The 23,235-nt window shown below is 37.6% G+C and overlaps 1 protein-coding gene across 1 annotated transcript in view; it reads right to left on the reverse strand.

Moving 5' to 3' along the window:
• GOLPH3 (golgi phosphoprotein 3) overlaps nt 1–23,235 on the reverse strand; it is an 82,426-nt gene that overhangs the window by 21,949 nt on the left and 37,242 nt on the right. Inside the window, exon 2 of the mRNA XM_077116913.1 lies at nt 3,540–3,671. Coding sequence (XP_076973028.1) covers nt 3,540–3,671 — 132 coding nt within the window. The remainder of the gene's footprint in view (nt 1–3,539; nt 3,672–23,235) is intronic.

Genomic DNA, 23,235 nt, shown 5'->3' on the forward strand with positions numbered 1-23,235 from the left:
ACCAAATAAAGTGTTAAAATATTTAAAAACTGAAGAATCAAGGCGACTTCTGGGTCAAGATGGCGGCTTAACAACATGCACATTTTAGTTCATCCTCCAAAACAACTACTAAATAACCAGAAACAGTACAGAACAGCTCCTGGAGTCATGACAGTGACCGGACGCACAGCGTACCCCAGTCTGGACCAGCTGCGAGCACCCCCAAGAACCGTGGGTTCCCAAAGCTGTGGGAGCCAGCGCCCCTCCCCCACAGGCTGCTTCCCAGAGGGGAAAGGAAAGGACTTTACCAGCAGCAGGGACTGAGCACAATCAAACGCCAACTGTGGAACTAATTAACAAATTCTGACTACTAAAAATAGGCCCCCAGCTTAGGTGAACCTGATCAAAGCGAAGGTTGCTCATTTTTGCCCCAGCACCAAGGGGCCAGGACTGACAGAAAAAGGGGGGAAAAAAAGAAGGAAACAGAGGTTTTTGTGGCTGTGTATCTACAAAGGCTTGACTGCCTTTGGATACAGAGGCAGGACTTTTCAGGCTGCAACTGCCCCAGGCATAGGCAGAAGTGAACTCTTTTGGGGGCTTATCTGGAGCATTGTTAACAATTACCAAGAGACAGAAACAGCCAAAATGTCCATCAACAGACAGCTGACTAAACAAACTGTGACATTTACATAAGATGGAATATTATGCAGCTGTAAGACAGAATAAAGTTATGAAGTATGTAACAACATGAATGGACCTTAAGGACATTATGCTGAGTGTGATTAGCCAGAAACAAAAGGACAAATACTGTATGGTCTCACTGATATGAACTGACATTAGTGAATAAACTTGGAATATTTCCTTGGTAACAGAGACCATCAGGAGATAGAACTAGGGTAAGATACTGGGTAATTGGAGCTGAAGGGATATGGATTGTACAACAGGACTGAATATAAAAACTCAGAAATGGACAGCACAATACTACCTAACTGTAATACAATTATGTTAAAACACTGAAAAAAAATATTTAAAAACTAAAACCATAAAAATACTGGTGGGAAATAGACAATCTGTCCTATAACTACTGGTTGAAGAATGCTTTGAAAACTACTGCTTTTTGTGGGAACTTATAAATTACACCAGTTTTGTGTGGGTGAACAACAAAATCAGTTGTTTGTTCTTTCTATTTATTTATTCATTCATCATAAATTTACTGAGTTCTTACATGTACCGTGCATTGGCTAGACCTTGAGAATACAGTGGTGATTAAGAGAGACATTCCCTGCCTGCATGGTCTGCAAATATATATGATCTTAACTAGGTAGTTGATGAGTCTTTCAGAAAAATACTCCAATACGATTCAAGTTACTTTAAAAATAATTATTGATTTTATTAAATTAATATATATGTAATAGTTACAAAATCAAAATTGTACTCAAAGGCTTAACAAAAAAGTCTTTTTTTGTATATATATCAGATGTATATAAATACACACAATATATCAGACAGCTCCACTAAAATTCCCTTGTGCTTCAATATGGATTGGTTTTGCTCTTGTTCCTACTACACATCTGTCAACCTGGTCATATTTTTACTTCTCTGAACCTACTATTTTCTGGATCTTATTTTTCCTTTCACCCTTGTGAAGGGAAAATGTTTTGATATCATGTCTGAAAATGTTCTTGTACTTTGCTTGTATGTGGTGGCTTGGATGGGAATAGAATATTAGACTTAAAATTGTTTTTCCAAAGAATTTTGAAGGCATTTCTCTAATTTCTTCTGGTATAAAGGAGTTGTTGTTAATGTCTGGTGCCTTTCTGATCTTCGTCTTTGTATGATATCTGCTTTTATATATATGTTATGTTATACCATACATATTATTTCTTTGCTTTGTATATATGTTATATTATACAATAAATTATACAATAAAAAAGCTTTAAAAAAAAAAAAGAACTAGTATCAAAAGCTTTTTACTTTAGGTTAGGTACCACAACATTAACACAAAATTATTTCCTACCGTTAGCAGCAAATTTCATTAATAACTAAAATGTCAGCTTCTAAGATTTTCTCCTCCATAATTATGTAAATGAAAAATCATATTTTGCTTTATATACAGTTATCTAAAAATAACTTTTTAACTAATCTCATGCCAAGCTCACTTGACTTTCAATAACTAGGCTAAACTTAATTTTAAAATCCCATGCACATAGTCATAAAACTTAGTATACAGGTTACCAAGAGACTCTAGAATAAGGATAGAGAAGGGAACAGTTGCCTATTAGGTACAAAATTTTTAATGAGGTTGAACTTAAATGTTTGGAAATGGATAGATGTGAGGGTAATTTGTTATTGGGATTATAAATCTAGTGCTGAATTGTAGGTGAGTTTAGGTGAAAGGGGTTGTTTAGTCATGTGTGTTATCAGAAGGAAAGTTAGAGTAAAATACGGGATTACATAACACAGTGAACCTTGTAGTAGACATTGCTTATGATTAACACTAGAAATAAAAATAAATTATTTCATGAACTAATACAAACATTTGTACAAAGAATTAACAATAGAATGGTATAGAAGGGAAAAGTGCCTACTGCAATCTACAGACTATAGTTAATAGTAATACCTTATTAGTCTTTCATACAATAGTAATAAAATGTGCCACACCAATACTAGGGGTCAATAATAGGGGTGGGGGGCGCGGGACAAGGGGTATAAGGTGTTTTGAGTTTTCTTTTTTATGTCTACTCATTACTTTTCTGTTTGGAGTCATTTTGAAAATGACTCAAAATAAGTGTGATGATTGTGACACTGTCAGACACTGTATTTTGGAAGGATTATATGGTATGTGAATATTTCACAATAAAGTTTGCAATTAGAAGAATACCATGTAGAATATTTTCTAATATGCATGTTTACTCTGTATATTATTTTCAAGAATACAACACTGACCTTCTTTCCTACAGAGTAATTTAATCTCGGGAACATATCCATCAAAAAATGTGCAGTTAAACAACATAAATATTTTTGAATTTCATTAGGACTGTATTAAAGAAAAAAACATTTTGAAACACTATGTTCCCAAGAAACACAATGACAGACCAGAAGAGAATCAGTCTTAAATTTGCGATTGTGGCCAAAGTTAAAAATTCTAAAAACCTCTATTTTATCATAGCAGAAATTACCTACACAGATTTTTACAGTGGAGAAGGCAGATATCTGATAAATTTCATATTCTGCTGAGAACATAAATAGGCTATGGGTAGTTAAAATGTACAAAAACACTTGAATTTTTTTTAAAAAGTTATGACAGTTCTTTCAAAATGATAGCTTTCAGAAGCAGCAAATGAAACTGTCCAGTGATGCTAACAGTGAATTAATTATTCATTACATGTACAAAGAACCAGAAAACCAAGAATGCAAAAATGATATGCAAAAACTATTCAGTAAAGACTGACTTTTAAAATCAACTCCCCCTTCAATTTATGAAATCTGTTAGGAGAAACATTCTTCATTTTTAGCAGCACAAACTCTTTGAAAAAGATGTTATTAAGCACTCCTCTTACCTTTCTTGTTAAAAGACTTTTACGTCTCATTCCACAAGCCTCTAGTTGTAACCTTCCTCTCAATGCTAATTCAATTAACATACAGCCACGCAATCCAGATGATATACAGTCATTCCAAAATGATGTGTAACCCTATTTAAAAAGAAAAGAAGACAGCTAACTTACTTTGAATTCAGAGTCAAAAACAAATAATTTTAAATAAAATACAGAAAAAATACAATCAGTATATACTACTCATCTAGATTTTCACTAACTCATTTTATTTTTATCATACCCTTCTATGAAGAAAAAACAGCTAATAACTTTAAAGCCAGAGATTCAGAAATACATCATTACACAATCTTTATTAAAGCTATGTGTTTATTATACTTTTTCAGGTTGCAAGGATCAGAGAACACTCAGTTAACCTCAGGTTATAGTGGTTAATTATTAGCATACGTGGGCAAGAAACTCAGAAAAAAATCAATGTTGACCAACTTCACCTCGAGGAAAATTTGTATATGATCAACTCATCACTGTTTAGGATACAATCACAAGGTTAATTTTGGAAGACTGTATTAGAAAAGCAGATGCTGGGCCCACAAACAGAAAGTAAGTCTAAAATTTGGAATAACAAAGAATAAAACTATCAGGTGAGCCCAAGAGAAAGCCTGGGGCAATGCCCAAGGTGGAAAAAACAGAAAGAATTAGACTGATAGATATTTAGAGCTCTGTGGATACCGAAGTGAGCCAAGTTTCATAAATGGAATCAGGACACTCTTTGGAATACAAATAACTGAAGTTACCCAAATAAAAGCCATAAACTTCACCAGCAGAGTTACCAGCTACTGATTTAAGTATCCAGCTCTCATGAGATAGCAAAAGTTTATAACTGGTTAAGACTCAGAACAGGGTAGCATAATCTTCATAGGAGGATGAGTAGGCCAAGAAGAACAGAGGGCTCAGGGTTAGGGAGGGAACCCTCAGTTCTGGTACTTTTCCAAGGTCAGCCTTGGTACTTGACCAGGTCAAATGGTCAACCTATACTTCAGAAGATGAATGACCATCAGTGTCCATGGAACGTCATTACTGATACAAGGAATTATAAGGCATACCATTCCTGTTAATGAAGGCTTTGTGAAAATGAGGATTCAGGTTCAGGAGCTATAAAGGAAAAAACAAAAATATCAATTTAAAGAAGTTGATTAAATATGAAGCAGAGGAAGCAGGCACTGACTGGATTTGAGGGAATCCTTTTAACTTTAATAAGCATTAAGGATCTGACAAATAAGATGACCAGAGATTTGCGGTTAATACAGTGACAAATAAGACTGATAATTTATGTAGGTTAGGTAAAATCCATGGCTGGTGTATCCATGAAAACTAAACCCATTTAGGAAATGAAATAAAATATACAGATGTCTGGCTTCAACTAGTTTGGACACATAAATAAGAACTCCCAGAATAATTTCTGCCAACTGTCACCAACATACTATATCTCACAAAGCAATAACAGAAGTGGACAGGACTATGCCCTGTCTCTGAATCCTGGAATTTCAAGCTGAACAGTACTTGGAAGCATACATTTGACATCAGAGAACTAAACATGTCTCTACTACTTTAACTGCTCCCAGTATACCCAGAGATGTTAGCAATCTCTAACCCCTAAAGCAATCAACCCCTTAAGATATCAGAGGTATTTAATAACAAACTTTGAACAGCTACATTTAGTAAATAGCTTTTAGTCATTATCATGAAAAGACTTATGTTGGTACAGAATTGAATTCATAGGGGAAAGTAGAAATATTGCATAGGTAGCTTTGTACCAGAGTTTCTGGGACTCACCAGGAATCATCCAACGATAAATGAAGGAAAACATCAAAGAAATAGCAAGCAAGAGAATAGTCCAGTAGGTTGACGACCTCCTGTCAAGATCCTTAAGACCATGATCAGGAATTCACCAGATATGTAGGGAAGAAAAGGGAGGCACTAAAATGATAGGGCTGAATAAAAATGAAAACAGACTATAACAAAATCACATATAGCAATGCCACACTTAAGAATGAAGTTTCTTAGAAGAAAAGCAGATCAGAGAAGAACCAAGTGAATCTGGTCATGATCTAGGCCAACAATGTTCTGCAGTAAATTCCTGCCACAATACAGAGACAGGTCACCAGCTAGCAAGGGAACTATCTGAGATGGAAGCAGCAGTACCATCTCTGGCCTTGTGAAGTGTCGAGGAGACCTTTAATCTTTTCATTTCTATCTAGTGCTAACCTTGATACTATATTTTACCAACTCCAAATCATACACTTTTAAAGTTTAATATCTCTGAAACTGGGATACATTTAAAAATAGATGGCACCTTGTGCCATAGCAAAATCTTATACCATATCGATAAGGCAGTCAAGCCAACTCACCTGGGACAGAACAGTCTCTTCAATAAATGGTGCCTAGAGAACTGGATATCCATATGCAAAAGAATGAAAGAGAACCCGTATCTCACACCCTATACAAAAGTTAACTCAAAATGGATCAAAGATCTAAACATTAGGTCTAAGACCATAAAACAGTTAGAGGAAAATGTAGGGAGATATCTTATGAATCTTAAAACTGGAGGTGGTTTTATGGACCTTAAACCTAAAGCAAGAGCACTGAAGAAATAAAGAAAGAAATGGGAGCTCCTCAAAATTAAACACTTTTGTGCATCAAAGAACTTCATCAAGAAAGTAGAAAGACAGCCTACACAATGGGAGATAATATTTGGAAATGACATATCAGATAAAGGTCCAGTATCCAGAACTTATAAAGAGATTGTTCAACTCAACAACAAAAAGACAGCCAACCCAATTACAAAATGGGAAAAAGACTTGAACAGACACCTACCAGAAGAGGAAATACAGATGACCAAGAGGCACATGAAGAGATGCTCAATGTCCCTGGCCATTAGAGAAATGCAAATCAAAACCACAATGAGATATCATCTCACACCCACCAGAATGGCCATTATCAACAAAACAGAAAATGACAAGTGCTGGAGAGGATGCGGAGAAAGAGGCACACTTATCCACTGTTGGTGGGAATGTCAAATGGTGCAACCACTGTGGAAGGCAGTTTGGCGGTTCCTCAAAAAGCTGAATATAGAATTGCCATACGACCCAGCAATACCATTGCTAGGTATCTACTCAAAGGACTTAAGGGTAAAGACACAAACGGACATTTGCACACCAATGTTTATAGCAGCGTTATTTACAATTGCAAAGAGATGGAAACAGCCAAAATGTCCATCAACAGAAGAATGGCTAAATAAACTGTGGTATATACATACGATGGAATATTATGCAGCTTTAAGACAAGATAAACTTATGAAGCATGTAATAACATGGATGGACCTAGAGAATATTATGCTGAGTGAGTCCAGCCAAAAACTAAAGGACAAATACTGTATGGTCCCACTGATGTGAACGGACATTCGAGAATAAACTTGAAATATGTCATTGGTAACAGAGTCCAGCAGGAGTTAGAAACAGGGTAAGACAATGGGTAATTGGAGCGGAAGGGATACAGACTGTGCAACAGGACTAGATACAAAAACTCAAAAATGGACAGCACAATAATACCTAATTGTAAAGTAATCATGTTAAAACACTGAATGAAGCTGCATCTGAGCTATAGGGTTTTTTTGTTTGTTTGTTTTTTACTATTATTACTACTTTTATTTTTCTCTATATTAACATTTTATATCTTTTTCTGTTGTGCTGCTAGTTCCTCTAAACCGATGCAAATGTACTAAGAAACGATGATCATGCATCTATGTGATGATGTTAAGAATTACTGAGTGCATATGTAGAACGGTATGATTTCTAAATGTTGTGTTAATTTCTTTTTTTTTTCTTTCTTTCCATTAATAATAATAAAAAAAAATCTTATACCATATCTATGAAGCAGAGCAAGCGGGTCACATTTAACAAAACTTGTTAAAATACATAGGGAAGACTAGTTAGTAAGTATCTGGCAGTATCAAGTAACTTATAAGATTGCAACTATATTGTGAGGGAGTAAAGAAGAAGCAGTGATAAAAATTATAACCAATTCTGACTATGTAATTCATGGTATTACACAGCTCTCATACTTGGAAGCCAATAATCACTTCAAATCCTCAAATGGGTTTGAGATCCTACCAACCAATCTTCATGCTGTAATTTAATCCAAGGATAGGGTATTAATGCTCTAATTTTAGGGTGACACTAAGAGAGGGCCACAGGTCAGACAATCAACTTGCTGATGAAGAAGCAGCAGTTGACCTAGGGAATACCAGCACCTCAAGGATGTTGCCTACCCATTGTAGAAAGAACAAGTATGTCTTGATGGAGCCAGAAACCACAAGAGGACATTTCTGGAACCCTAGAAGATAAAGATTATGACAAGAAATCAGTTCCTATGTTCTAAAATACAAAGATGGGAGAGAGGAGACATCTAGAGTCTCTTAGTTATATAGTACCCTAGAGGATCCTGAGAAACATAACTTCAATAGATTCAAAGCAGACAGTCTAAAAGAGAAGGCAACATGCAAGAATATGAGACACTACTGAGACCTAATATTTTGCAATGGTGAGCTGTAATGACAGAAAATCTTAAAAAGGCACATTTAAATGTTCTATTATACGTAGCTCACAGGTCACCAATAAAACTGGGAAACAGAACAGAAGAGACAGAAAATCAGAGCACCCTGAAATGAATTCAAAGCAATTCTACTTGCCTTTTGCTAAGTATCAACATTAATAATCAGAGATATTAATAATTATCAGAGAGACAGACTTTCCCACTGCAGCACCATCTAAGTTGACCACAGAGTCCTGCTTCCATCAATCATTGGTTGTTGGGGAGTCTCCAAGGTCAGACACAGACAATCCGCCAACTTTTAACACTAGAACTCAAGAGGGAGCTGTGTAACCTAAACTGGGTTAAACTACCCTCTTTCATATAATATGTCATACTTTCTACTTGGCAAGGAGCCGTGTAGAAAGGATGACGGTACAATAACAAATGAGGCAATGATGCAGGAGATACGCTATGGAGATATACTCTTTCTGTTATCAGGCAGTTCCAAGATCCTACCACCACAAACTGGAAATTGGATGGACTGGTGGCATGACTGGATCAGAATATTTAGAACTAAGCTATAAGTACTCTCCAGCAACTGACACATCAGACTCCTTCGATTTCTAAATTTCAATTCCAAGATCCACATTTAGGAGGTAAGGACTTCAAGAAACCTGATGTTGGGTGGACCACGGTGGCTCAGCAGGCAGGAATGCTTGCCTGTGATGCCAGAGGACCCGGATTCAATTCCCATGTTAAAAAAAAAAAAAAAACCTGATGTTGCTGCACATCTAAACCACAACTTTCAATCCAGCTGATGTGCAGTGTGGTAAGACCACTATCTCCTTCTCCATCTTCCTGGTTCCCTTTTTTCTCAACAATGGCTCAACGTGGATGGGGAAAAGGTTACTGGTTCCTGGAGCCCTTAAAACTGCAAACATTAAGAAGAGTTCTTGTCGTTGGTATTAAGAGTCACTGATGATCTTAAGATGTGCTTAATAGAAGCCTTTTGTTGTTTAAGAAAGAACTCAAAAGACTGTCCACCCACAATAAAATATAATACAAATATATTGTGTAAATATTATAAGATATACAATAACCATTTTAAGATTTTTCTTCATGTTTTCTACGAACATTTACAATATGTGAAAGTGCCCATGATACATATTCGACATTCAAAAAGCAGGTACAAAATAGTACATAAAAAGTATCTTACATTGAAATTATATAAATAAGTCTGTATGTATGCAGAACTTTTTAAAATGTTCAGATTCTTTGACACACTTCTAAAAATCTAGTATACGGACCTTTAGGTAGGAAGATTTATGTAGAGTGCACAAAGATTTATATTCAAATACACTGATCAACACAATATTTATCATAATGAAATAATGGAAATAAAGAAAAGTCAACAAAACAGGAACAGCTAAATAAATTCAGCATTTCCAAAAACTTACTTGTTCTTGAAATGCTTTTATTCACAGGTCACTTTAATTATCCACAGACTGTTACAATTCTGTGGAAATCAGTGTTCAAAATCCTGGTATGGGAAAGCTACCTAATTCATTCTATGAAGCCAACATCACCCTCATACCAAAATCAGGAAAAGATATTACAAAAAAAGAAAACTACAGACCAATCTCTCTAATGAATATAGATGCAAAAATCCTCAACAAAATTCTAGCAAATAGAATCCAGTAACACATTAAAAGAATTATACATCATGACCAAGTAGGATTCATCCCAGGTATGCAAGCATGGTTCAACATAAGAAAATCAATTAATGTAATACACCATATCAACAAATCAAAGCAGAAAAATCACATGATCATCTCAATTGATGCAGAGAAGGCATGTGACAAGATTCAACATCCTTTCCTGTTGAAAACACTTCAAAGGATAGGAATACAAGGGAACTTCCTTAAAATGGTAAAGGGAATATATGAAAAACCCACAGCTAATATCATCCTCAATGGGGAAAAACTGAAAACTTTCCACCTAAGATCAGCAACAATACAAGGATGTCCACTATCACCACTGTTATTCAACATCGTGTTGGAAGTTCTAGCCAGAGCAATAAGGCAAGAAAAACAAATACAAGGCATCAAAATCGGAAAGGAAGAAGTAAAACTATCACTGTTTGCAGACGATATGATACCATACGTCGAAAACCCTGAAAAATCCACAGCGAAACTACTAGAGCTAATAAACGAGTACAGCAAAGTGGCAGGTTACAAGATCAACATTCAAAAATCTGTAGTGTTTCTATACACTAGCAATGAACAAGCTGAGGGGGAAATCAAGAAACGAATTCCATTTACAATCGCAACTAAAAGAATAAAATACTTAGGAATAAATTTAACTAAAGAGACAAAACACCTATACAAAGAAAACAAGAAACTGTTAAAAGAAATCACAGATGACCTAAATACGTGGAAGGGCATACTGTGTTCATGGATTGGAAGACTAAATATAGTTAAGATGTCAATTCTACCTAAATTGATTTACAGATTCAACACAATATCAATCAAAATCCCAACAACTCACTTTTCAGAAATAGAAAAACCAATAGGCAAATTTATCTGGAAGGGCAGAGTGCCCCGAATTGCTAAAAGTATCTTGAGGGAAAAAAAAACGAAGCTAGAGGTCTCACACTGCCTGACTTTAAGGCATATTATGAAGCCACAGTGGTCAAAACAGCATGGTACTGGCATAAAGATAGATATATTGACCAATGGAATCGAACAGACTGCTCAGATATAGACCCTCTCATCTATGGACATTTGATCTTTGATAAGGCAGTCAAGCCAACTCACCTGGGACAGAACAGTCTCTTCAATAAATGGTGCCTAGAGAACTGGATATCCATATGCAAAAGAATGAAAGAGAACCCGTATCTCACACCCTATACAAAAGTTAACTCAAAATGGATCAAAGATCTAAACATTAGGTCTAAGACCATAAAACAGTTAGAGGAAAATGTAGGGAGATATCTTATGAATCTTATAATTGGAGGCGGTTTTATGGACCTTACACCTAAAGCAAGAGCACTGAAGAAAGAAAGAAAGAAATGGGAGCTCCTCAAAATTAAACACTTTTGTGCATCAAAGAAGTTCATGAAGAAAGTAAAAAACAGCCTACACAATGGGAGACAATATTTGGAAACGACATATCAGATAAAGGTCTAGTATCCAGAATATATAAAGAGATTGTTCAACTCAACAACAAAAAGACAGCCAACGCAATTACAAAATGGGAAAAAGACTTGAACAGACACTCTCAGAAGAGGAAATACAAATGGCCAAAAGGCACATGAAGAGATGCTCAATGTCCCTGGCCATTAGAGAAATGCAAATCAAAAGCACAATGAGATATCATCTCACACCCACCAGGATGGCCATTATTAACAAAACAGAAAATGACAAGTGCTGGAGAGGATACGGAGAAAGAGGCACACTTATTCACTGTTGGTGGGAGTGTCACCCAACAACGTGGGATGTGGAAGGCAGTTTGGCGGTTCCTCAAAAAGCTGAATATAGAATTGCCATATGACCCAGGAATCCCATTGCTGGGTATCTACTCAGAGGACTTAAGGGCAAAGACACAAACGGACACTTGCACACCAATATTTATAGCAGCATTATTTACAACTGCAAAGAGATGGAAACAGCCAAAATGTCCATCAACAGATGAGTGGCTGAACAAACTGTGGTATATACATATGATGGAATATTATGCACTTTAAGACAGAATAAACTTTTGAAGTATGTAACAACATGGATGGACCTTGAGAACATTATGCTGAGTGAGACTAGCCAAAAACTAAAGGACAAATACTGTATGGTCTCACTGATATAAACTGACATTAGTGAATAAACTTGGAATATGTCGTTGGTAACTGAGACCATCAGGAGATAGAAATAGGGTAAGATAGTGGGTAACTGGAGCTGAAGGGATACAGATTGTGCAACAGGACTGCATACAAAAACTCAGAAATGGACAGCACAATACTACCTAATTGTAATGTAATTATGTTAAAACACTGAATGGAGCTGCATGTGAGAATGATAGAGGGAGGAGGGCTGGGGACATAAATGAATCAGAAAGAAAGATAGATGTAATAGATCGAGATGGTACAATCCAGGAATGCCTAGAGTTTATAATAATAGTGAAATGTACAATGTACAAATTTTAAAAATGTTTTTGCATGAAGAAGAACAAAGGAATGTCATTATTGTAGGGTGCTGAAAATAGATGATAATTAATACTTTAAAATGTCACCTTATGTGTGAGACTAAAGCAAAAAATGTTTATTTGTTGATGAATATGCAACGATGTGATGATATTAAGAATTACTGATTGTATATGTAGAATGGAATGATATCTTAATGTTTTGTTAATTTTTTTAATTAATAAAAAAAGTTAAAAAAATGTTTGTTACAAAATTTATATTTTGACTAGAGCATTTCCTAATATAACTCATGTAGATAGTTGGATTGAATGTCACAAGTACTTGGAATCTCAGGTAGCACATGAGATTTTGTTGGTTTGTCCAGAGTGATCCCCCGATGAATCCCAGAATGATTTGATCAGTGACTGGAAAAGTATTTGTAAGCCCCCTTCGGGGAATGGTGAGAATGGGGAGAAATTCAACTTCCCCAAGTTGAATTCTTGATACTCTCACAAGCAGTGTGGACAACCAAAGCTATAGGCTGAGCCCCCAGTCTTGGGGTTTGTTCACATGAAACTTAACCCCACAAAGGATAGGTCAAGTCTACTTAAAATTTCGGCCTAAGAGTTACCCCCAAGAGAGCCTCTTTTGTTGCTCAGATGTGGCCCCTCTCTCCAGCCAACACGACGAACAGTCTCACCACCCTCCCCCTCTCTGGATGGGACATGACTCCCAGGGGTGTGGACCTTCCTGGCAACGTGGGACAGAGGTCCTGGAATGAGCTGAGACTCAGCATCAAGGGACTGAGAAAAACGCTAGAATGAGCTGAGACTCAGAATCAAGGGATTGAGAAAACCTTCTCAATCAAAAGGGGGAAGAGTGAAATGAGACAAAATAGAACGTCAATGGCTGAGAGATTCCAAACAGAGTCGAGAGGTTATCCTGGAGGTTATTCTTACGCATTAAGTAGATATCACCTTGTTGTTTAAGATGTAGTGGAGAGGCTGGAGGGAACTGCCTGAAAATGTAGTGCTGTATTCCAGTAGCCATGTTTCTTGATGATGATTGAACAGTGATATAGCTTTCACAATGAGACTCTGTGAATGTGAAAGCCTTGTGTCTGATGCTCCTTTTAGCTACTATATCAACAGAAGAGTAGAACATATTGAATAAAAATAAATAATAGGGGGAACAAATGTTAAAATAAATTTAGTTTGAAATGCTAGTGGTAAATGAAAGCGAGGGGTAAGGGGTATGGTATGTATAATCTTTTTTTTCTCTATTATCGTTTTATTTCTTTTTCTGTTGTCTTTTTATTTCTTTTTCTGAATTGATGCAAATGTACTAAGAAATGATGAATATGCAACTATGTGATGATATTAAGAATTACTGATTGTATATGTAGAATGGAATGATATTTTAATGTTTTGTTTAATTTTTTTAATCAATAAAAAAATCCTGGTATGATTATTTCAAAAGATAAATATATTACCAAACACACACACACATACACTAAAGTATCATTTTCTAAAGAAGATTGGAAATTAAGTATTAGCAGCAGTAATATTTGGCTATTATGGTAACTTACTTTCTTAAGTCTTTTCTGGGTATATTAGGGAAAGAAAACTGAAGACAAGGAAATCATCTGGGAAAAGACTAAAGTTATTCAGACTCATAAGGTAATAAGCAACATGGTTTTTAAAAAAGAAGGCAAAATACCAGAAGTACTAAAAGCCTCCAGTGAAAAATATCTAAGGACCACAGAATGAACCAAAACTGAGAGGCAGTACAGAACAGCCATCAAGAGCGCAGACTTTGAAACTACAAACACCTGGCAATTCAAATCAACACCAGCTCTGTCACTTACTATGTAATAATTTACTGGGCCTCAGTTTCTTATGTAAAATGGTGAACCTAAAATACTACAACAGTATCCTCCTACTGTTGAGAAGATAAAACAACTTCTGAACAAATAGTAATTTCTTGTTCAATGACAAATACATACAATTAAAATGGGTTGAGGGTTGCAAACACAAATATTTACAATGTACAAGCAGAGAACATGACTGGGTAAAGGGAGCCAAAGAAGGGCTGTAGCAAACTAGAGACTGGACTGCTCATCTAACCTAGCTCTAATCAACTGCTGCTATGTGAACAATATGGGCCTAGTGTTCACAAAGCCTCTGATTTCTCAAAAGAGACTATTAAGTTCATTTTTATGTTAAATTTTTTATTTTACAAGTGGTGACAACTAACAAATTTTAAAACCAGAGGCTCTAACTATGTGATGACATTTTGAATTACTTATTATATATGTGGAACGGAATGAGTATATATTAAGGATGTTTGCGTTTCTATTTGTAATTTTTTTCTTTAATAAAAAATCATTAAAAAAATAAAAAATGACTTCCAGGTCAAGATGGCGGCTTAACAATGTGTGCATTTTAGTTCATCCTCCAGAACAACTACTAAATAACCAGAAACAGTACAGAACAGCTCCCGGAATCACGACAGTGACCGAACACACAGCGTACCCAAGTCTGGACCAGCTGGACCTGCTGCGAGCACCCCCCTGAACTGTGGGTTCCCAAAGCTGCAGCAGCCAGCGCCCCTCCCCCACAGGCCGCTTTCCAGAGGGGAAACGAAAGGACTTTACCAGCAGCAGGGACTGGGCACAATCAAACGCCAATTCTGGAACTAATTAACAAATTCTAGCTACTAAAAATAGGCCCCCAGCTTAGGTGAACCTGATCAAAGCGGAGGTTGCTCATTTTTGCCCCAGTACCAAGGGGGCAGGACTGACAGAAAAAGGGAGGGAGAAAAAGAAGGAAACAGAGGTTTTAGTGGCTGTGTATCTACAAAGGCTTGACTGCCTCTGGATACAGAGGCAGGACTTTTCAGGCTGCAACTGCCCCAGGCATAGGCAGAAGTGAGCTCTTTTGGGGGCTTATCTGGAGCCTGTGCCTTTGCCAGGGGAGGGGTAAAGTCCCACCCAGGTGGAATCCCTCCATCAAGGAATTCAGACACCAGGGCTTGGTAATTTGAAGCCATTAAAACCAGCCTACAACCTCTCCTCTGTCTCCACCACGCCCCCAGCAGGGAGAGTCTGCCAAAGTTAAAGATACCGCATCATCTTATGCTGGTGGGACCTGCAGTCAGACAAGCGGCACACACAGGGCAGGATAAGAAAAACAGAGTCCAGAGACTTCACAGGAAAGTCTTTCAACCTGCTGGGTCTCACATTCAGGGAAAACCGACACAGGTGACTCTTTCCTCCTGATAGGAGGCCAGTTTGGTCTGGGAAAATCTGACTGGGGTCTATAATATCTAAGTAGATCCTCCTAAGTATGTGTGGGGGAAAGGCACCACACAAACAGGGCAAGAAACAAGAAAGCAAGAACTGAAAATCTCTCCTCTGTTAAACAAAACTTAAGCTAAAGGTCCAGATAAAGCTGAACGAATGTCAAAGAACAGATAGACAACAAATTCATCCAGCAAGAAAACCCTAGATAAAAGAAGTGAAAACAATCTCCAGAAAACTAATTAAGGTAATTAAATGACTAGACGCCAGCAAAAAATAACAAATCACACTAGGAAAATTGAAGATATGGCCCAGTCAAAGGAACAAACCAACAATTCAAATGACATACAGGAGTTGAAACAATTAATTCCGAATGTACGAACAGACATGGAAAACCTCATCAAAAACCAAATCAATGAATTGAGGGAGGATATAAAGAAGGCAAGGAAAGAACAAAAAGAAGAAATTGAAAGTCTGAAAAAACAAATCACAGAACTTATGAGAATGAAAGACACAGTAGAAGAGATGAAAAAAACAATGGAAACCTACAATGGTAGATTTCGAGAGACAGAACATAGGTTTTCTGAACTGGAGGACGGAACATCTGAAATCCGACAAGAAACAGAAACTGTAGGAAAAAAATGGAAAAATATGAGCAGGGACTCAGGGAATTGAAAGACAATATGAAGCGCATGAATATATGTGTTGTGGGTGTCCCAGAAGGAGAAGAGAAGGGAAAAGGAGGAGAAATACTAATGGAGGAAATTATCACTGAAAATCCCCCAACTCTTATGAAAAACATAAAATTACAGATCCAAGAAGTGCAGCGTACCCCAAAGGGAATAGATCCAAATAGACATACTCCAAGACATTTAATAATCAGAATGTCAGAGGTCAAAGAGAAAGAGAGAATCTTGAAAGCAGCAAAAGAAAAGCATCCATCATATACAAGGGAAGCCCAATAAGACTATGCACAGATCTCTCAGCAGAAACCATGGAGGCGAGAAGACAGTGGGATAATATATTTAAATTATTAAAAAAGAAAAACTGCCAACCAAGAATTCTATATCCAGCAAAACTGTCCTTCAAAAATGAGGGAGAAATTAAAACATTTTCAGACAAAAAATCACTGAGAGAATTTGTGACCAAGAGACCAGCTCTGCAAGAAATACTAAAGGGAACACTAGAGACAGATACGAAACAGAAGAGAGAGGTGTGGAGAAGAGTGTAGAAAGGAAGACTATGAGTAAAGGTAAAAAGAAGGAAAATTAGATATGACATATAAAATCCAGAAGGCAAAATAGTAGAAGAAAGTACTACCCATGCAAAATAACACTGAATGTCAATGGATTAAACTCTCCAATCAGAAGACATAGTCTGGCAGAATGGATTAAAAAACAGGACCCATCTATATGCTGTCTCTACTCAAAGGACACGAGGCCAAGGACACAAATGGACATTTACACACCAAGGACACAAATGGACATTTACACACCAATGTTTACAGCAGCATTATTTACAATTACCAAGAGATAGAAACAGCCAAAATGTCCATCAACAGACAGCTGATTAAACAAACTGTGACATTTACATAAGATGGAATATTATGCAGCTGTAAGACAGAATAAAGTTATGAAGCATGTAACAACATGAATGGACCTTAAGGACATTATGCTGAGTGTGATTAGCCAGAAACAAAAGGACAAATACTGTATGGTCTCACTGATATGAACTGACATTAGTGAATAAACTTGGAATATGTCGTTGGTAACAGAGACCATCAGGAGATAGAAATAAGGTGAGATATTGGATAATTGGAGCTGAAGGGATACGGATTGTGCAACAGAGGCCTATAACAAAAGGTATCTGCAAACCATTTGCAACAACTGAACATTTCAAATCTTTTACAAAACTACATCAAATCAGTTTTTCAATTACTAGTCAAATATTTTTAAGGTATACAAAATCATTTTCATAAATATCCATATTTGTTTTCATGTACAAGATATTTCAAAACGAAATGACTGAAACACAAAACAGTGTCTTATATAATGTTAAACTCTGGTGTGACTGATATTTTTTAAATGGCTTTATAAATAGACCTTCCTCAGCAAAATTAGCAGGTTACCAAAACATTTGAGTTTACTACCAAACTCAATCCAAAAGCTGTACCAGCGATGCCACTTTTGACTCACACCCCCTTTTTAGAGAACTTGCCCATGTCTTTCAGAAGACAAGGTGGCTGCACCTGGTGCCAAATAACTGGGGGAGGATTTGAATAACCTGACACCAGATGAGCAAATCAAAGAATGCAAACGTGGCACAGAGCAACTGAGTCAGATGGGTATGGGCACTGGAGCTGTAACTAGTTACTAGATTCAGAAGTTACTGGCCATTTTGTACAAATGCAAGCAGAGAATGACAGTAACAGAATGGAAAATGAGACATGCAGAGTAGAAATGAAAGACGGTGCAACGTGATAGACGGCAGACCAAGATATACACAGACAGGCACACAGAGGAAATAGACAGCTTCATACCAATAGGATCATCATGCAGTTGGGCTGCACTCCAGAACCTTACTTCCTTAAAATTCACCTGTATCTCCTTTCACTTTGAGTAGTTTGAGGGGATTTCTGTTCTTGCAAATAAATAACCTCCAAGAAGGTAAAACCAAATGGAATTTAATGAAATGTTGGATTTAAAATATTAAATCAGTAATATCTGACAAAGGTCTTCTCTCTTTAGTTCAAGTATAGAAAATATAATGGACTCATCATAGGCCAAGAAATAAAATGCATCGCTAAGAAATTCATATTTGCATGCACTTAACATTTACTTGCTATTAGAAAATTGCTGTGATTATGACAATTAAGCTGCTGCTTACTAGGAATCAGTAGCAGTCTAATTAACCCATTTAATCCACTTGTCAGGGAACAAATTAGGACTTATCATTAATCAAACACCACTTTAAATTCAAGTGGCATATTCTGATTGATCTCACTCAACTAGAAGTAAATGAAATCCAGACATTCCCCAATCTTACAAAGATAGAAAACACATATGTTAAAATACACATTAAAAACATTTATAGATCAGATAAATCCAAATTAGGGGCATTCTGCCAAATAACTGGTCTGTACTCCTCCAAATAAGAATTAAGTCACTGTTCTAGTTAGCTAGCTACCGGAATGCAACACACCAGAAACGGATTGGCTTTTAATAAAAGGGGATTTATTTCATTAGTTCTTCAGAGGAAAGGCAGCTAACTTTCCACTAAGGTTCTTTCTTACATGGGAAGGCACAGGATGGTCTCTGCTGGCCTTCTCTCCAGGCCCCTGGGTTCCAACAACCTTCCCCCAGGTGACTTCTTTATGCATCTCCAAAGGCCTGGGCTGAGCTGCAAGTGCTTAGACGAAGAATTCCGCGCTGCTTAGGCTGTGCTACATTGGCCAGGTGAAGACACCTAGTTTTGTTGCTGTGGACATGAGCCAATGGTAGGTGACTCTCATCTGTTGCTAATTAGATCTGCAGTCGGCTAGGAGGCGTTCCTGCTGCAATGACTGACGTTTGACTTAATTGGCTGGTGCTTAAATGAGCGATTGCAACGTAGCACAGCCTAAGCAGCTTGGCATTCCTCATCTCAGCACTTGCAGCTCAGCCCAGGCTTTTGGAGATGCAGAAAGATGTCACCCCGGGGAAAGCTGTTGGAACCCAGGGGCCTGGAGAGAAGACCAGCAGAGACCATCCTGTGCCTTCCACGTAAGAAAGAACCTCAGTGGAAAGTTAGCTGCCTTCCTCTGAAGAACCAACAAAATAAATCCCCTTTTATTAAAAGCCAATCTGTCTCTGGTGTGTTGCATTCCGGCAGCTAGCAAAGTAGAACAATAGGTTCACATTAATGAAGGAGTAAAACAAGAGACTTTTAGAAAGTGGTGAAATTTGAAATGGCCACCACGGAGAACCAATCCAGGAGCAAGCAAGTGAGGACTGAACTAAAGCAATGACGATAAAATGGAGAGGAAAAAACAAATTCAAAAACTTACTTTAGAGAACCTATAGATTTATTAGTTCTTTATTAGATGTGGATGGTGAATGAAAGAGAAGACTATAAAGTGTGACCTAAGCAACTGTATGGCTAGAGGAGAATGAACTCAGAGATGGAGTGCAGGAACAATTTTAGATGAAAGATGTGACCCCTAAATCTGCATCCCAAGTCCAGACATCTCTCCTGAGCATCAAACCTAAATATGCAACTGCCTACTGAAAAACCAAAAACCCTTTTTACAACAAGGTTAGATATAAATAAACTGGTTACTGGATCCTCTTCACTGAATTCCCTAAGGGCACTTACAACCCAGACCAACCAAAGAGGAACCCGTAAGAGGAATGGAAACAAGACAGTGAAGTGAATAGACTTTATAGGATTGCAGGAGATGCCTGAGCTTTCCTCCAAGGGTTCTAACTAATCTCTTGGGCAGAAGAATATTTTTTTAACATATAATTTCATTTTTAAAAACTTACAGCTTTCTTTTTACTCTTTCGGATTTCTTTCATTTTCTTCTTTCACCATGGAAAAGAACAGAGACTACAGAATAGAACTATATTTTGTAGCTCGGTGCCCAGCACTCCAGACACTGCCTGCTCATACAAGACCTTCAATTATTTGAGCACAAGTGTGGGGAAGAAGAGATGTGTGGATGGATGGATGGGTGGACAGAATACGAGGGGTTCAAAGCTTATGAATAATGATTTCTAAATATATCAGTTTGTGATAAAATGTATGTATTTTACAATGTATGTTAAAAACAATTGTCTACTTTTAACTTAAAATCCCATAGAAGACATCTAAAAGTTAGTTTTGACAATCAAATGAAATTTAATCCCCAAACCAATTTCCAATCAGCTTTAAACTCATCTGCAAGTAAATGGTGGAATAGGATAGACCGAGTTCACCCCTGCTCCAAGGAACAGCATGAGAAGTAACAGAAAAATGGCCTGGAGAGTGATTCCACGGTGCAAGTGACCTCAGAGTGTCTTCTACACCACACAGGGGAGACCTGGTTGAAAAAGCTGAGGAACAGAGACACAGAGAATTGAAGACCATCCCTTTACAAATAGAGGCCAGAGCATAGGGAGACAGGGACTAGGAAGTAAGCCAAGCCGAATTCCTTGAGCCTGCCACACTCATGAATGCCACACTGTGCTGCCCCACCATGACCTGCAACCTACCCCCACACCACACCCACCCAAGCCCAGCCTCACCACCGACTCCCCACAACCCATCCTCCCTGCCCTGGCACATCACGCACCCAAGCCCCAACTCCCAGCACTTCAAGCACCCTCACTACCAGATCCCTGGGGACTCCTGAAACCTCGCCTCACCACACACACAACCTCACCCCACCCTTCACCTGCCCCCACATCCTTGCAGGCACTCACCTGCATATCTCTGCTACACACCTCACCTCCCCACCTCCACCCACACCTGGTACTCCACCCTCAACCAATGCCACCCACCATCACCCCATCCCCACCCACCTACCCACACCCCACAACCTGTGCACACCCACACCCCACCCCACCCCCAGACCAGCACACAACAACCTGCCACTACAACCCTGTGTTCTGCCCCATACCCATCCTGCAAATACAAAACTTTAGAATACTGAAGGAAATCAACTTCCAAAGTAACCCTATCAAGATAATTGCATGCCTCAAGGACAGGAGAAAATCATAAAGCATATAAAGATGCAGACAAATATAGCCCAACCTAACGACCAGATAAAAGCACCGGAGGAGACACAGACTTTAGAACAACTAATCAAAGATGTTTATGCAACTCTATTAAATAAATTCAACAGACTGGCTAATGACATAAAGGAGATCAAGAAGACAACAGAACAGCATAAAGAATTTAAAAGAATAAATTGAAAAGTAGCAGATATCAGTTTTGCGAACTGAGAGACAGTTTGGCTCCATACACTTCTACGCCTTTTTTTAGTGCAAAACAGCATTGTCACAGAAGACTCATCTTGTGTTCTCTGAAACTAGTATGTAAGTTTAAAGATTAAAGATGCTGTAGACCAAAATCAAAAACTAGAGACAACAACAGCAAACCTGAAGAGGCAGAAGAAAGATAAGCGAACTAGAGGACAGGACAATTGATTTCAAACACACAAAAAAACCACAATTGGCAAAAAAGATTGAAAAATCAGAATTGGGGGATGCAAGGGTAGTTCAGTGGCAGAATTCTCGCCTGCCATGCAGGGGACCCAAGTTTAATTCCCAGCCGATACACTTCCAAAAACAAAACAAACAAGCAAACAAACAAACATAAAAAAAAGTTCAAATAGTGCTGCAATAATGGGATACTCATGTGGAAAAAATAATGAAATGTAATCCCTGCCACACAACATACAAAAAAAAAATTTCAATTGGATCTCAGGAAAATGATGGTCAAAATGAAGTGCACAAATATACGACTCATCAATGGCCCAAAAGTAGAGATGAGTAAAGGGCTAAGAAGATTAGCTGAGAAGATAATGGGGGAAACTTCCCATCCGTTACAGAAGACAAATAAGTAGTCAAAGAAGCCCAACAAACCCCAAAGAGAATAAAGCCACATACTAATCAGTCTGTCAGATACTGAAAAGCAGCAGCAAATCCTGAAAGCAGAAAAGAGATCTACCATATATGAGGGAAACCTCATGAGACTTGAGTTCAGACTACTCAGCAGGCACCATGGAAGTGAGAAAGCACTAGTATGATATATTTAAGATCCTGAAAGAGAAAGACTTCGAGCCAAGAATTCTGTATCCAGCCAAACAGCCCTTCAACAGTGAGGAAGAAATTAAAATTTTCACAGACAAACAAACGCTGAGAAACTCTGCCAACAAGAGACCATTTAGTATTTTCCTACAGGAAATACTCCCTACAGGAAATACTAAAGTTCTGAGGCTGAAAAAAAAAATGTCACACAGGGGAGTCTAGAGGAGGGCAGAGAACTGAAGAGGACCAGTAGGGGTAACTTAAAGGATAAAAAGAAAAAGAGAGAAAAGAATACATAGATCTGAGAAATAAAATCCAAAGGATAAGACGGTAGAGTCTATAAATACCCTTAACAGTAATAACTTTGAATGTCAACAGACTGAACTCATCAATTAAAAGATACAGACTGGCAGAATGGATTAAGAAATATGATCCAGCTCTAGGCTGCTTACAAGAGACTCATTTTTAAACCAAGGATACAAATAGACTGAAAGTGAAAGGATGGAAAAAGATGTCCCATGGAAGCTGTAACCAAAAGAGAGGAGTAGCTATACTAATTATCAGTAATTCAACAATAATAGTGGGAGGATTCAATACACCATATAGAACAACCAGGCAGAGGATCAATAAGAAAACAGAGAACTTAATTTGATAAATGAATTAGACCTAACAGACATATATAGATTGTTACAGCCCAAACCCTAGTATATACATTCATTTCTAGGGCTCATGGAATATTATCCAGAATAGATCATATGCTGGGGCACAAAACAGGTCTTTATAAATTTAAAAACAATGAAACTATTCAAAGAACTTTCTGTGATCACAATGGAATGAAGCTGTAATTTCTATAACCACCAAAGAACCAGACTT

This window comes from Tamandua tetradactyla, chromosome 9 (assembly GCF_023851605.1).
Source record: "Tamandua tetradactyla isolate mTamTet1 chromosome 9, mTamTet1.pri, whole genome shotgun sequence".
NCBI classification, from domain to species: domain Eukaryota; kingdom Metazoa; phylum Chordata; class Mammalia; order Pilosa; family Myrmecophagidae; genus Tamandua; species Tamandua tetradactyla.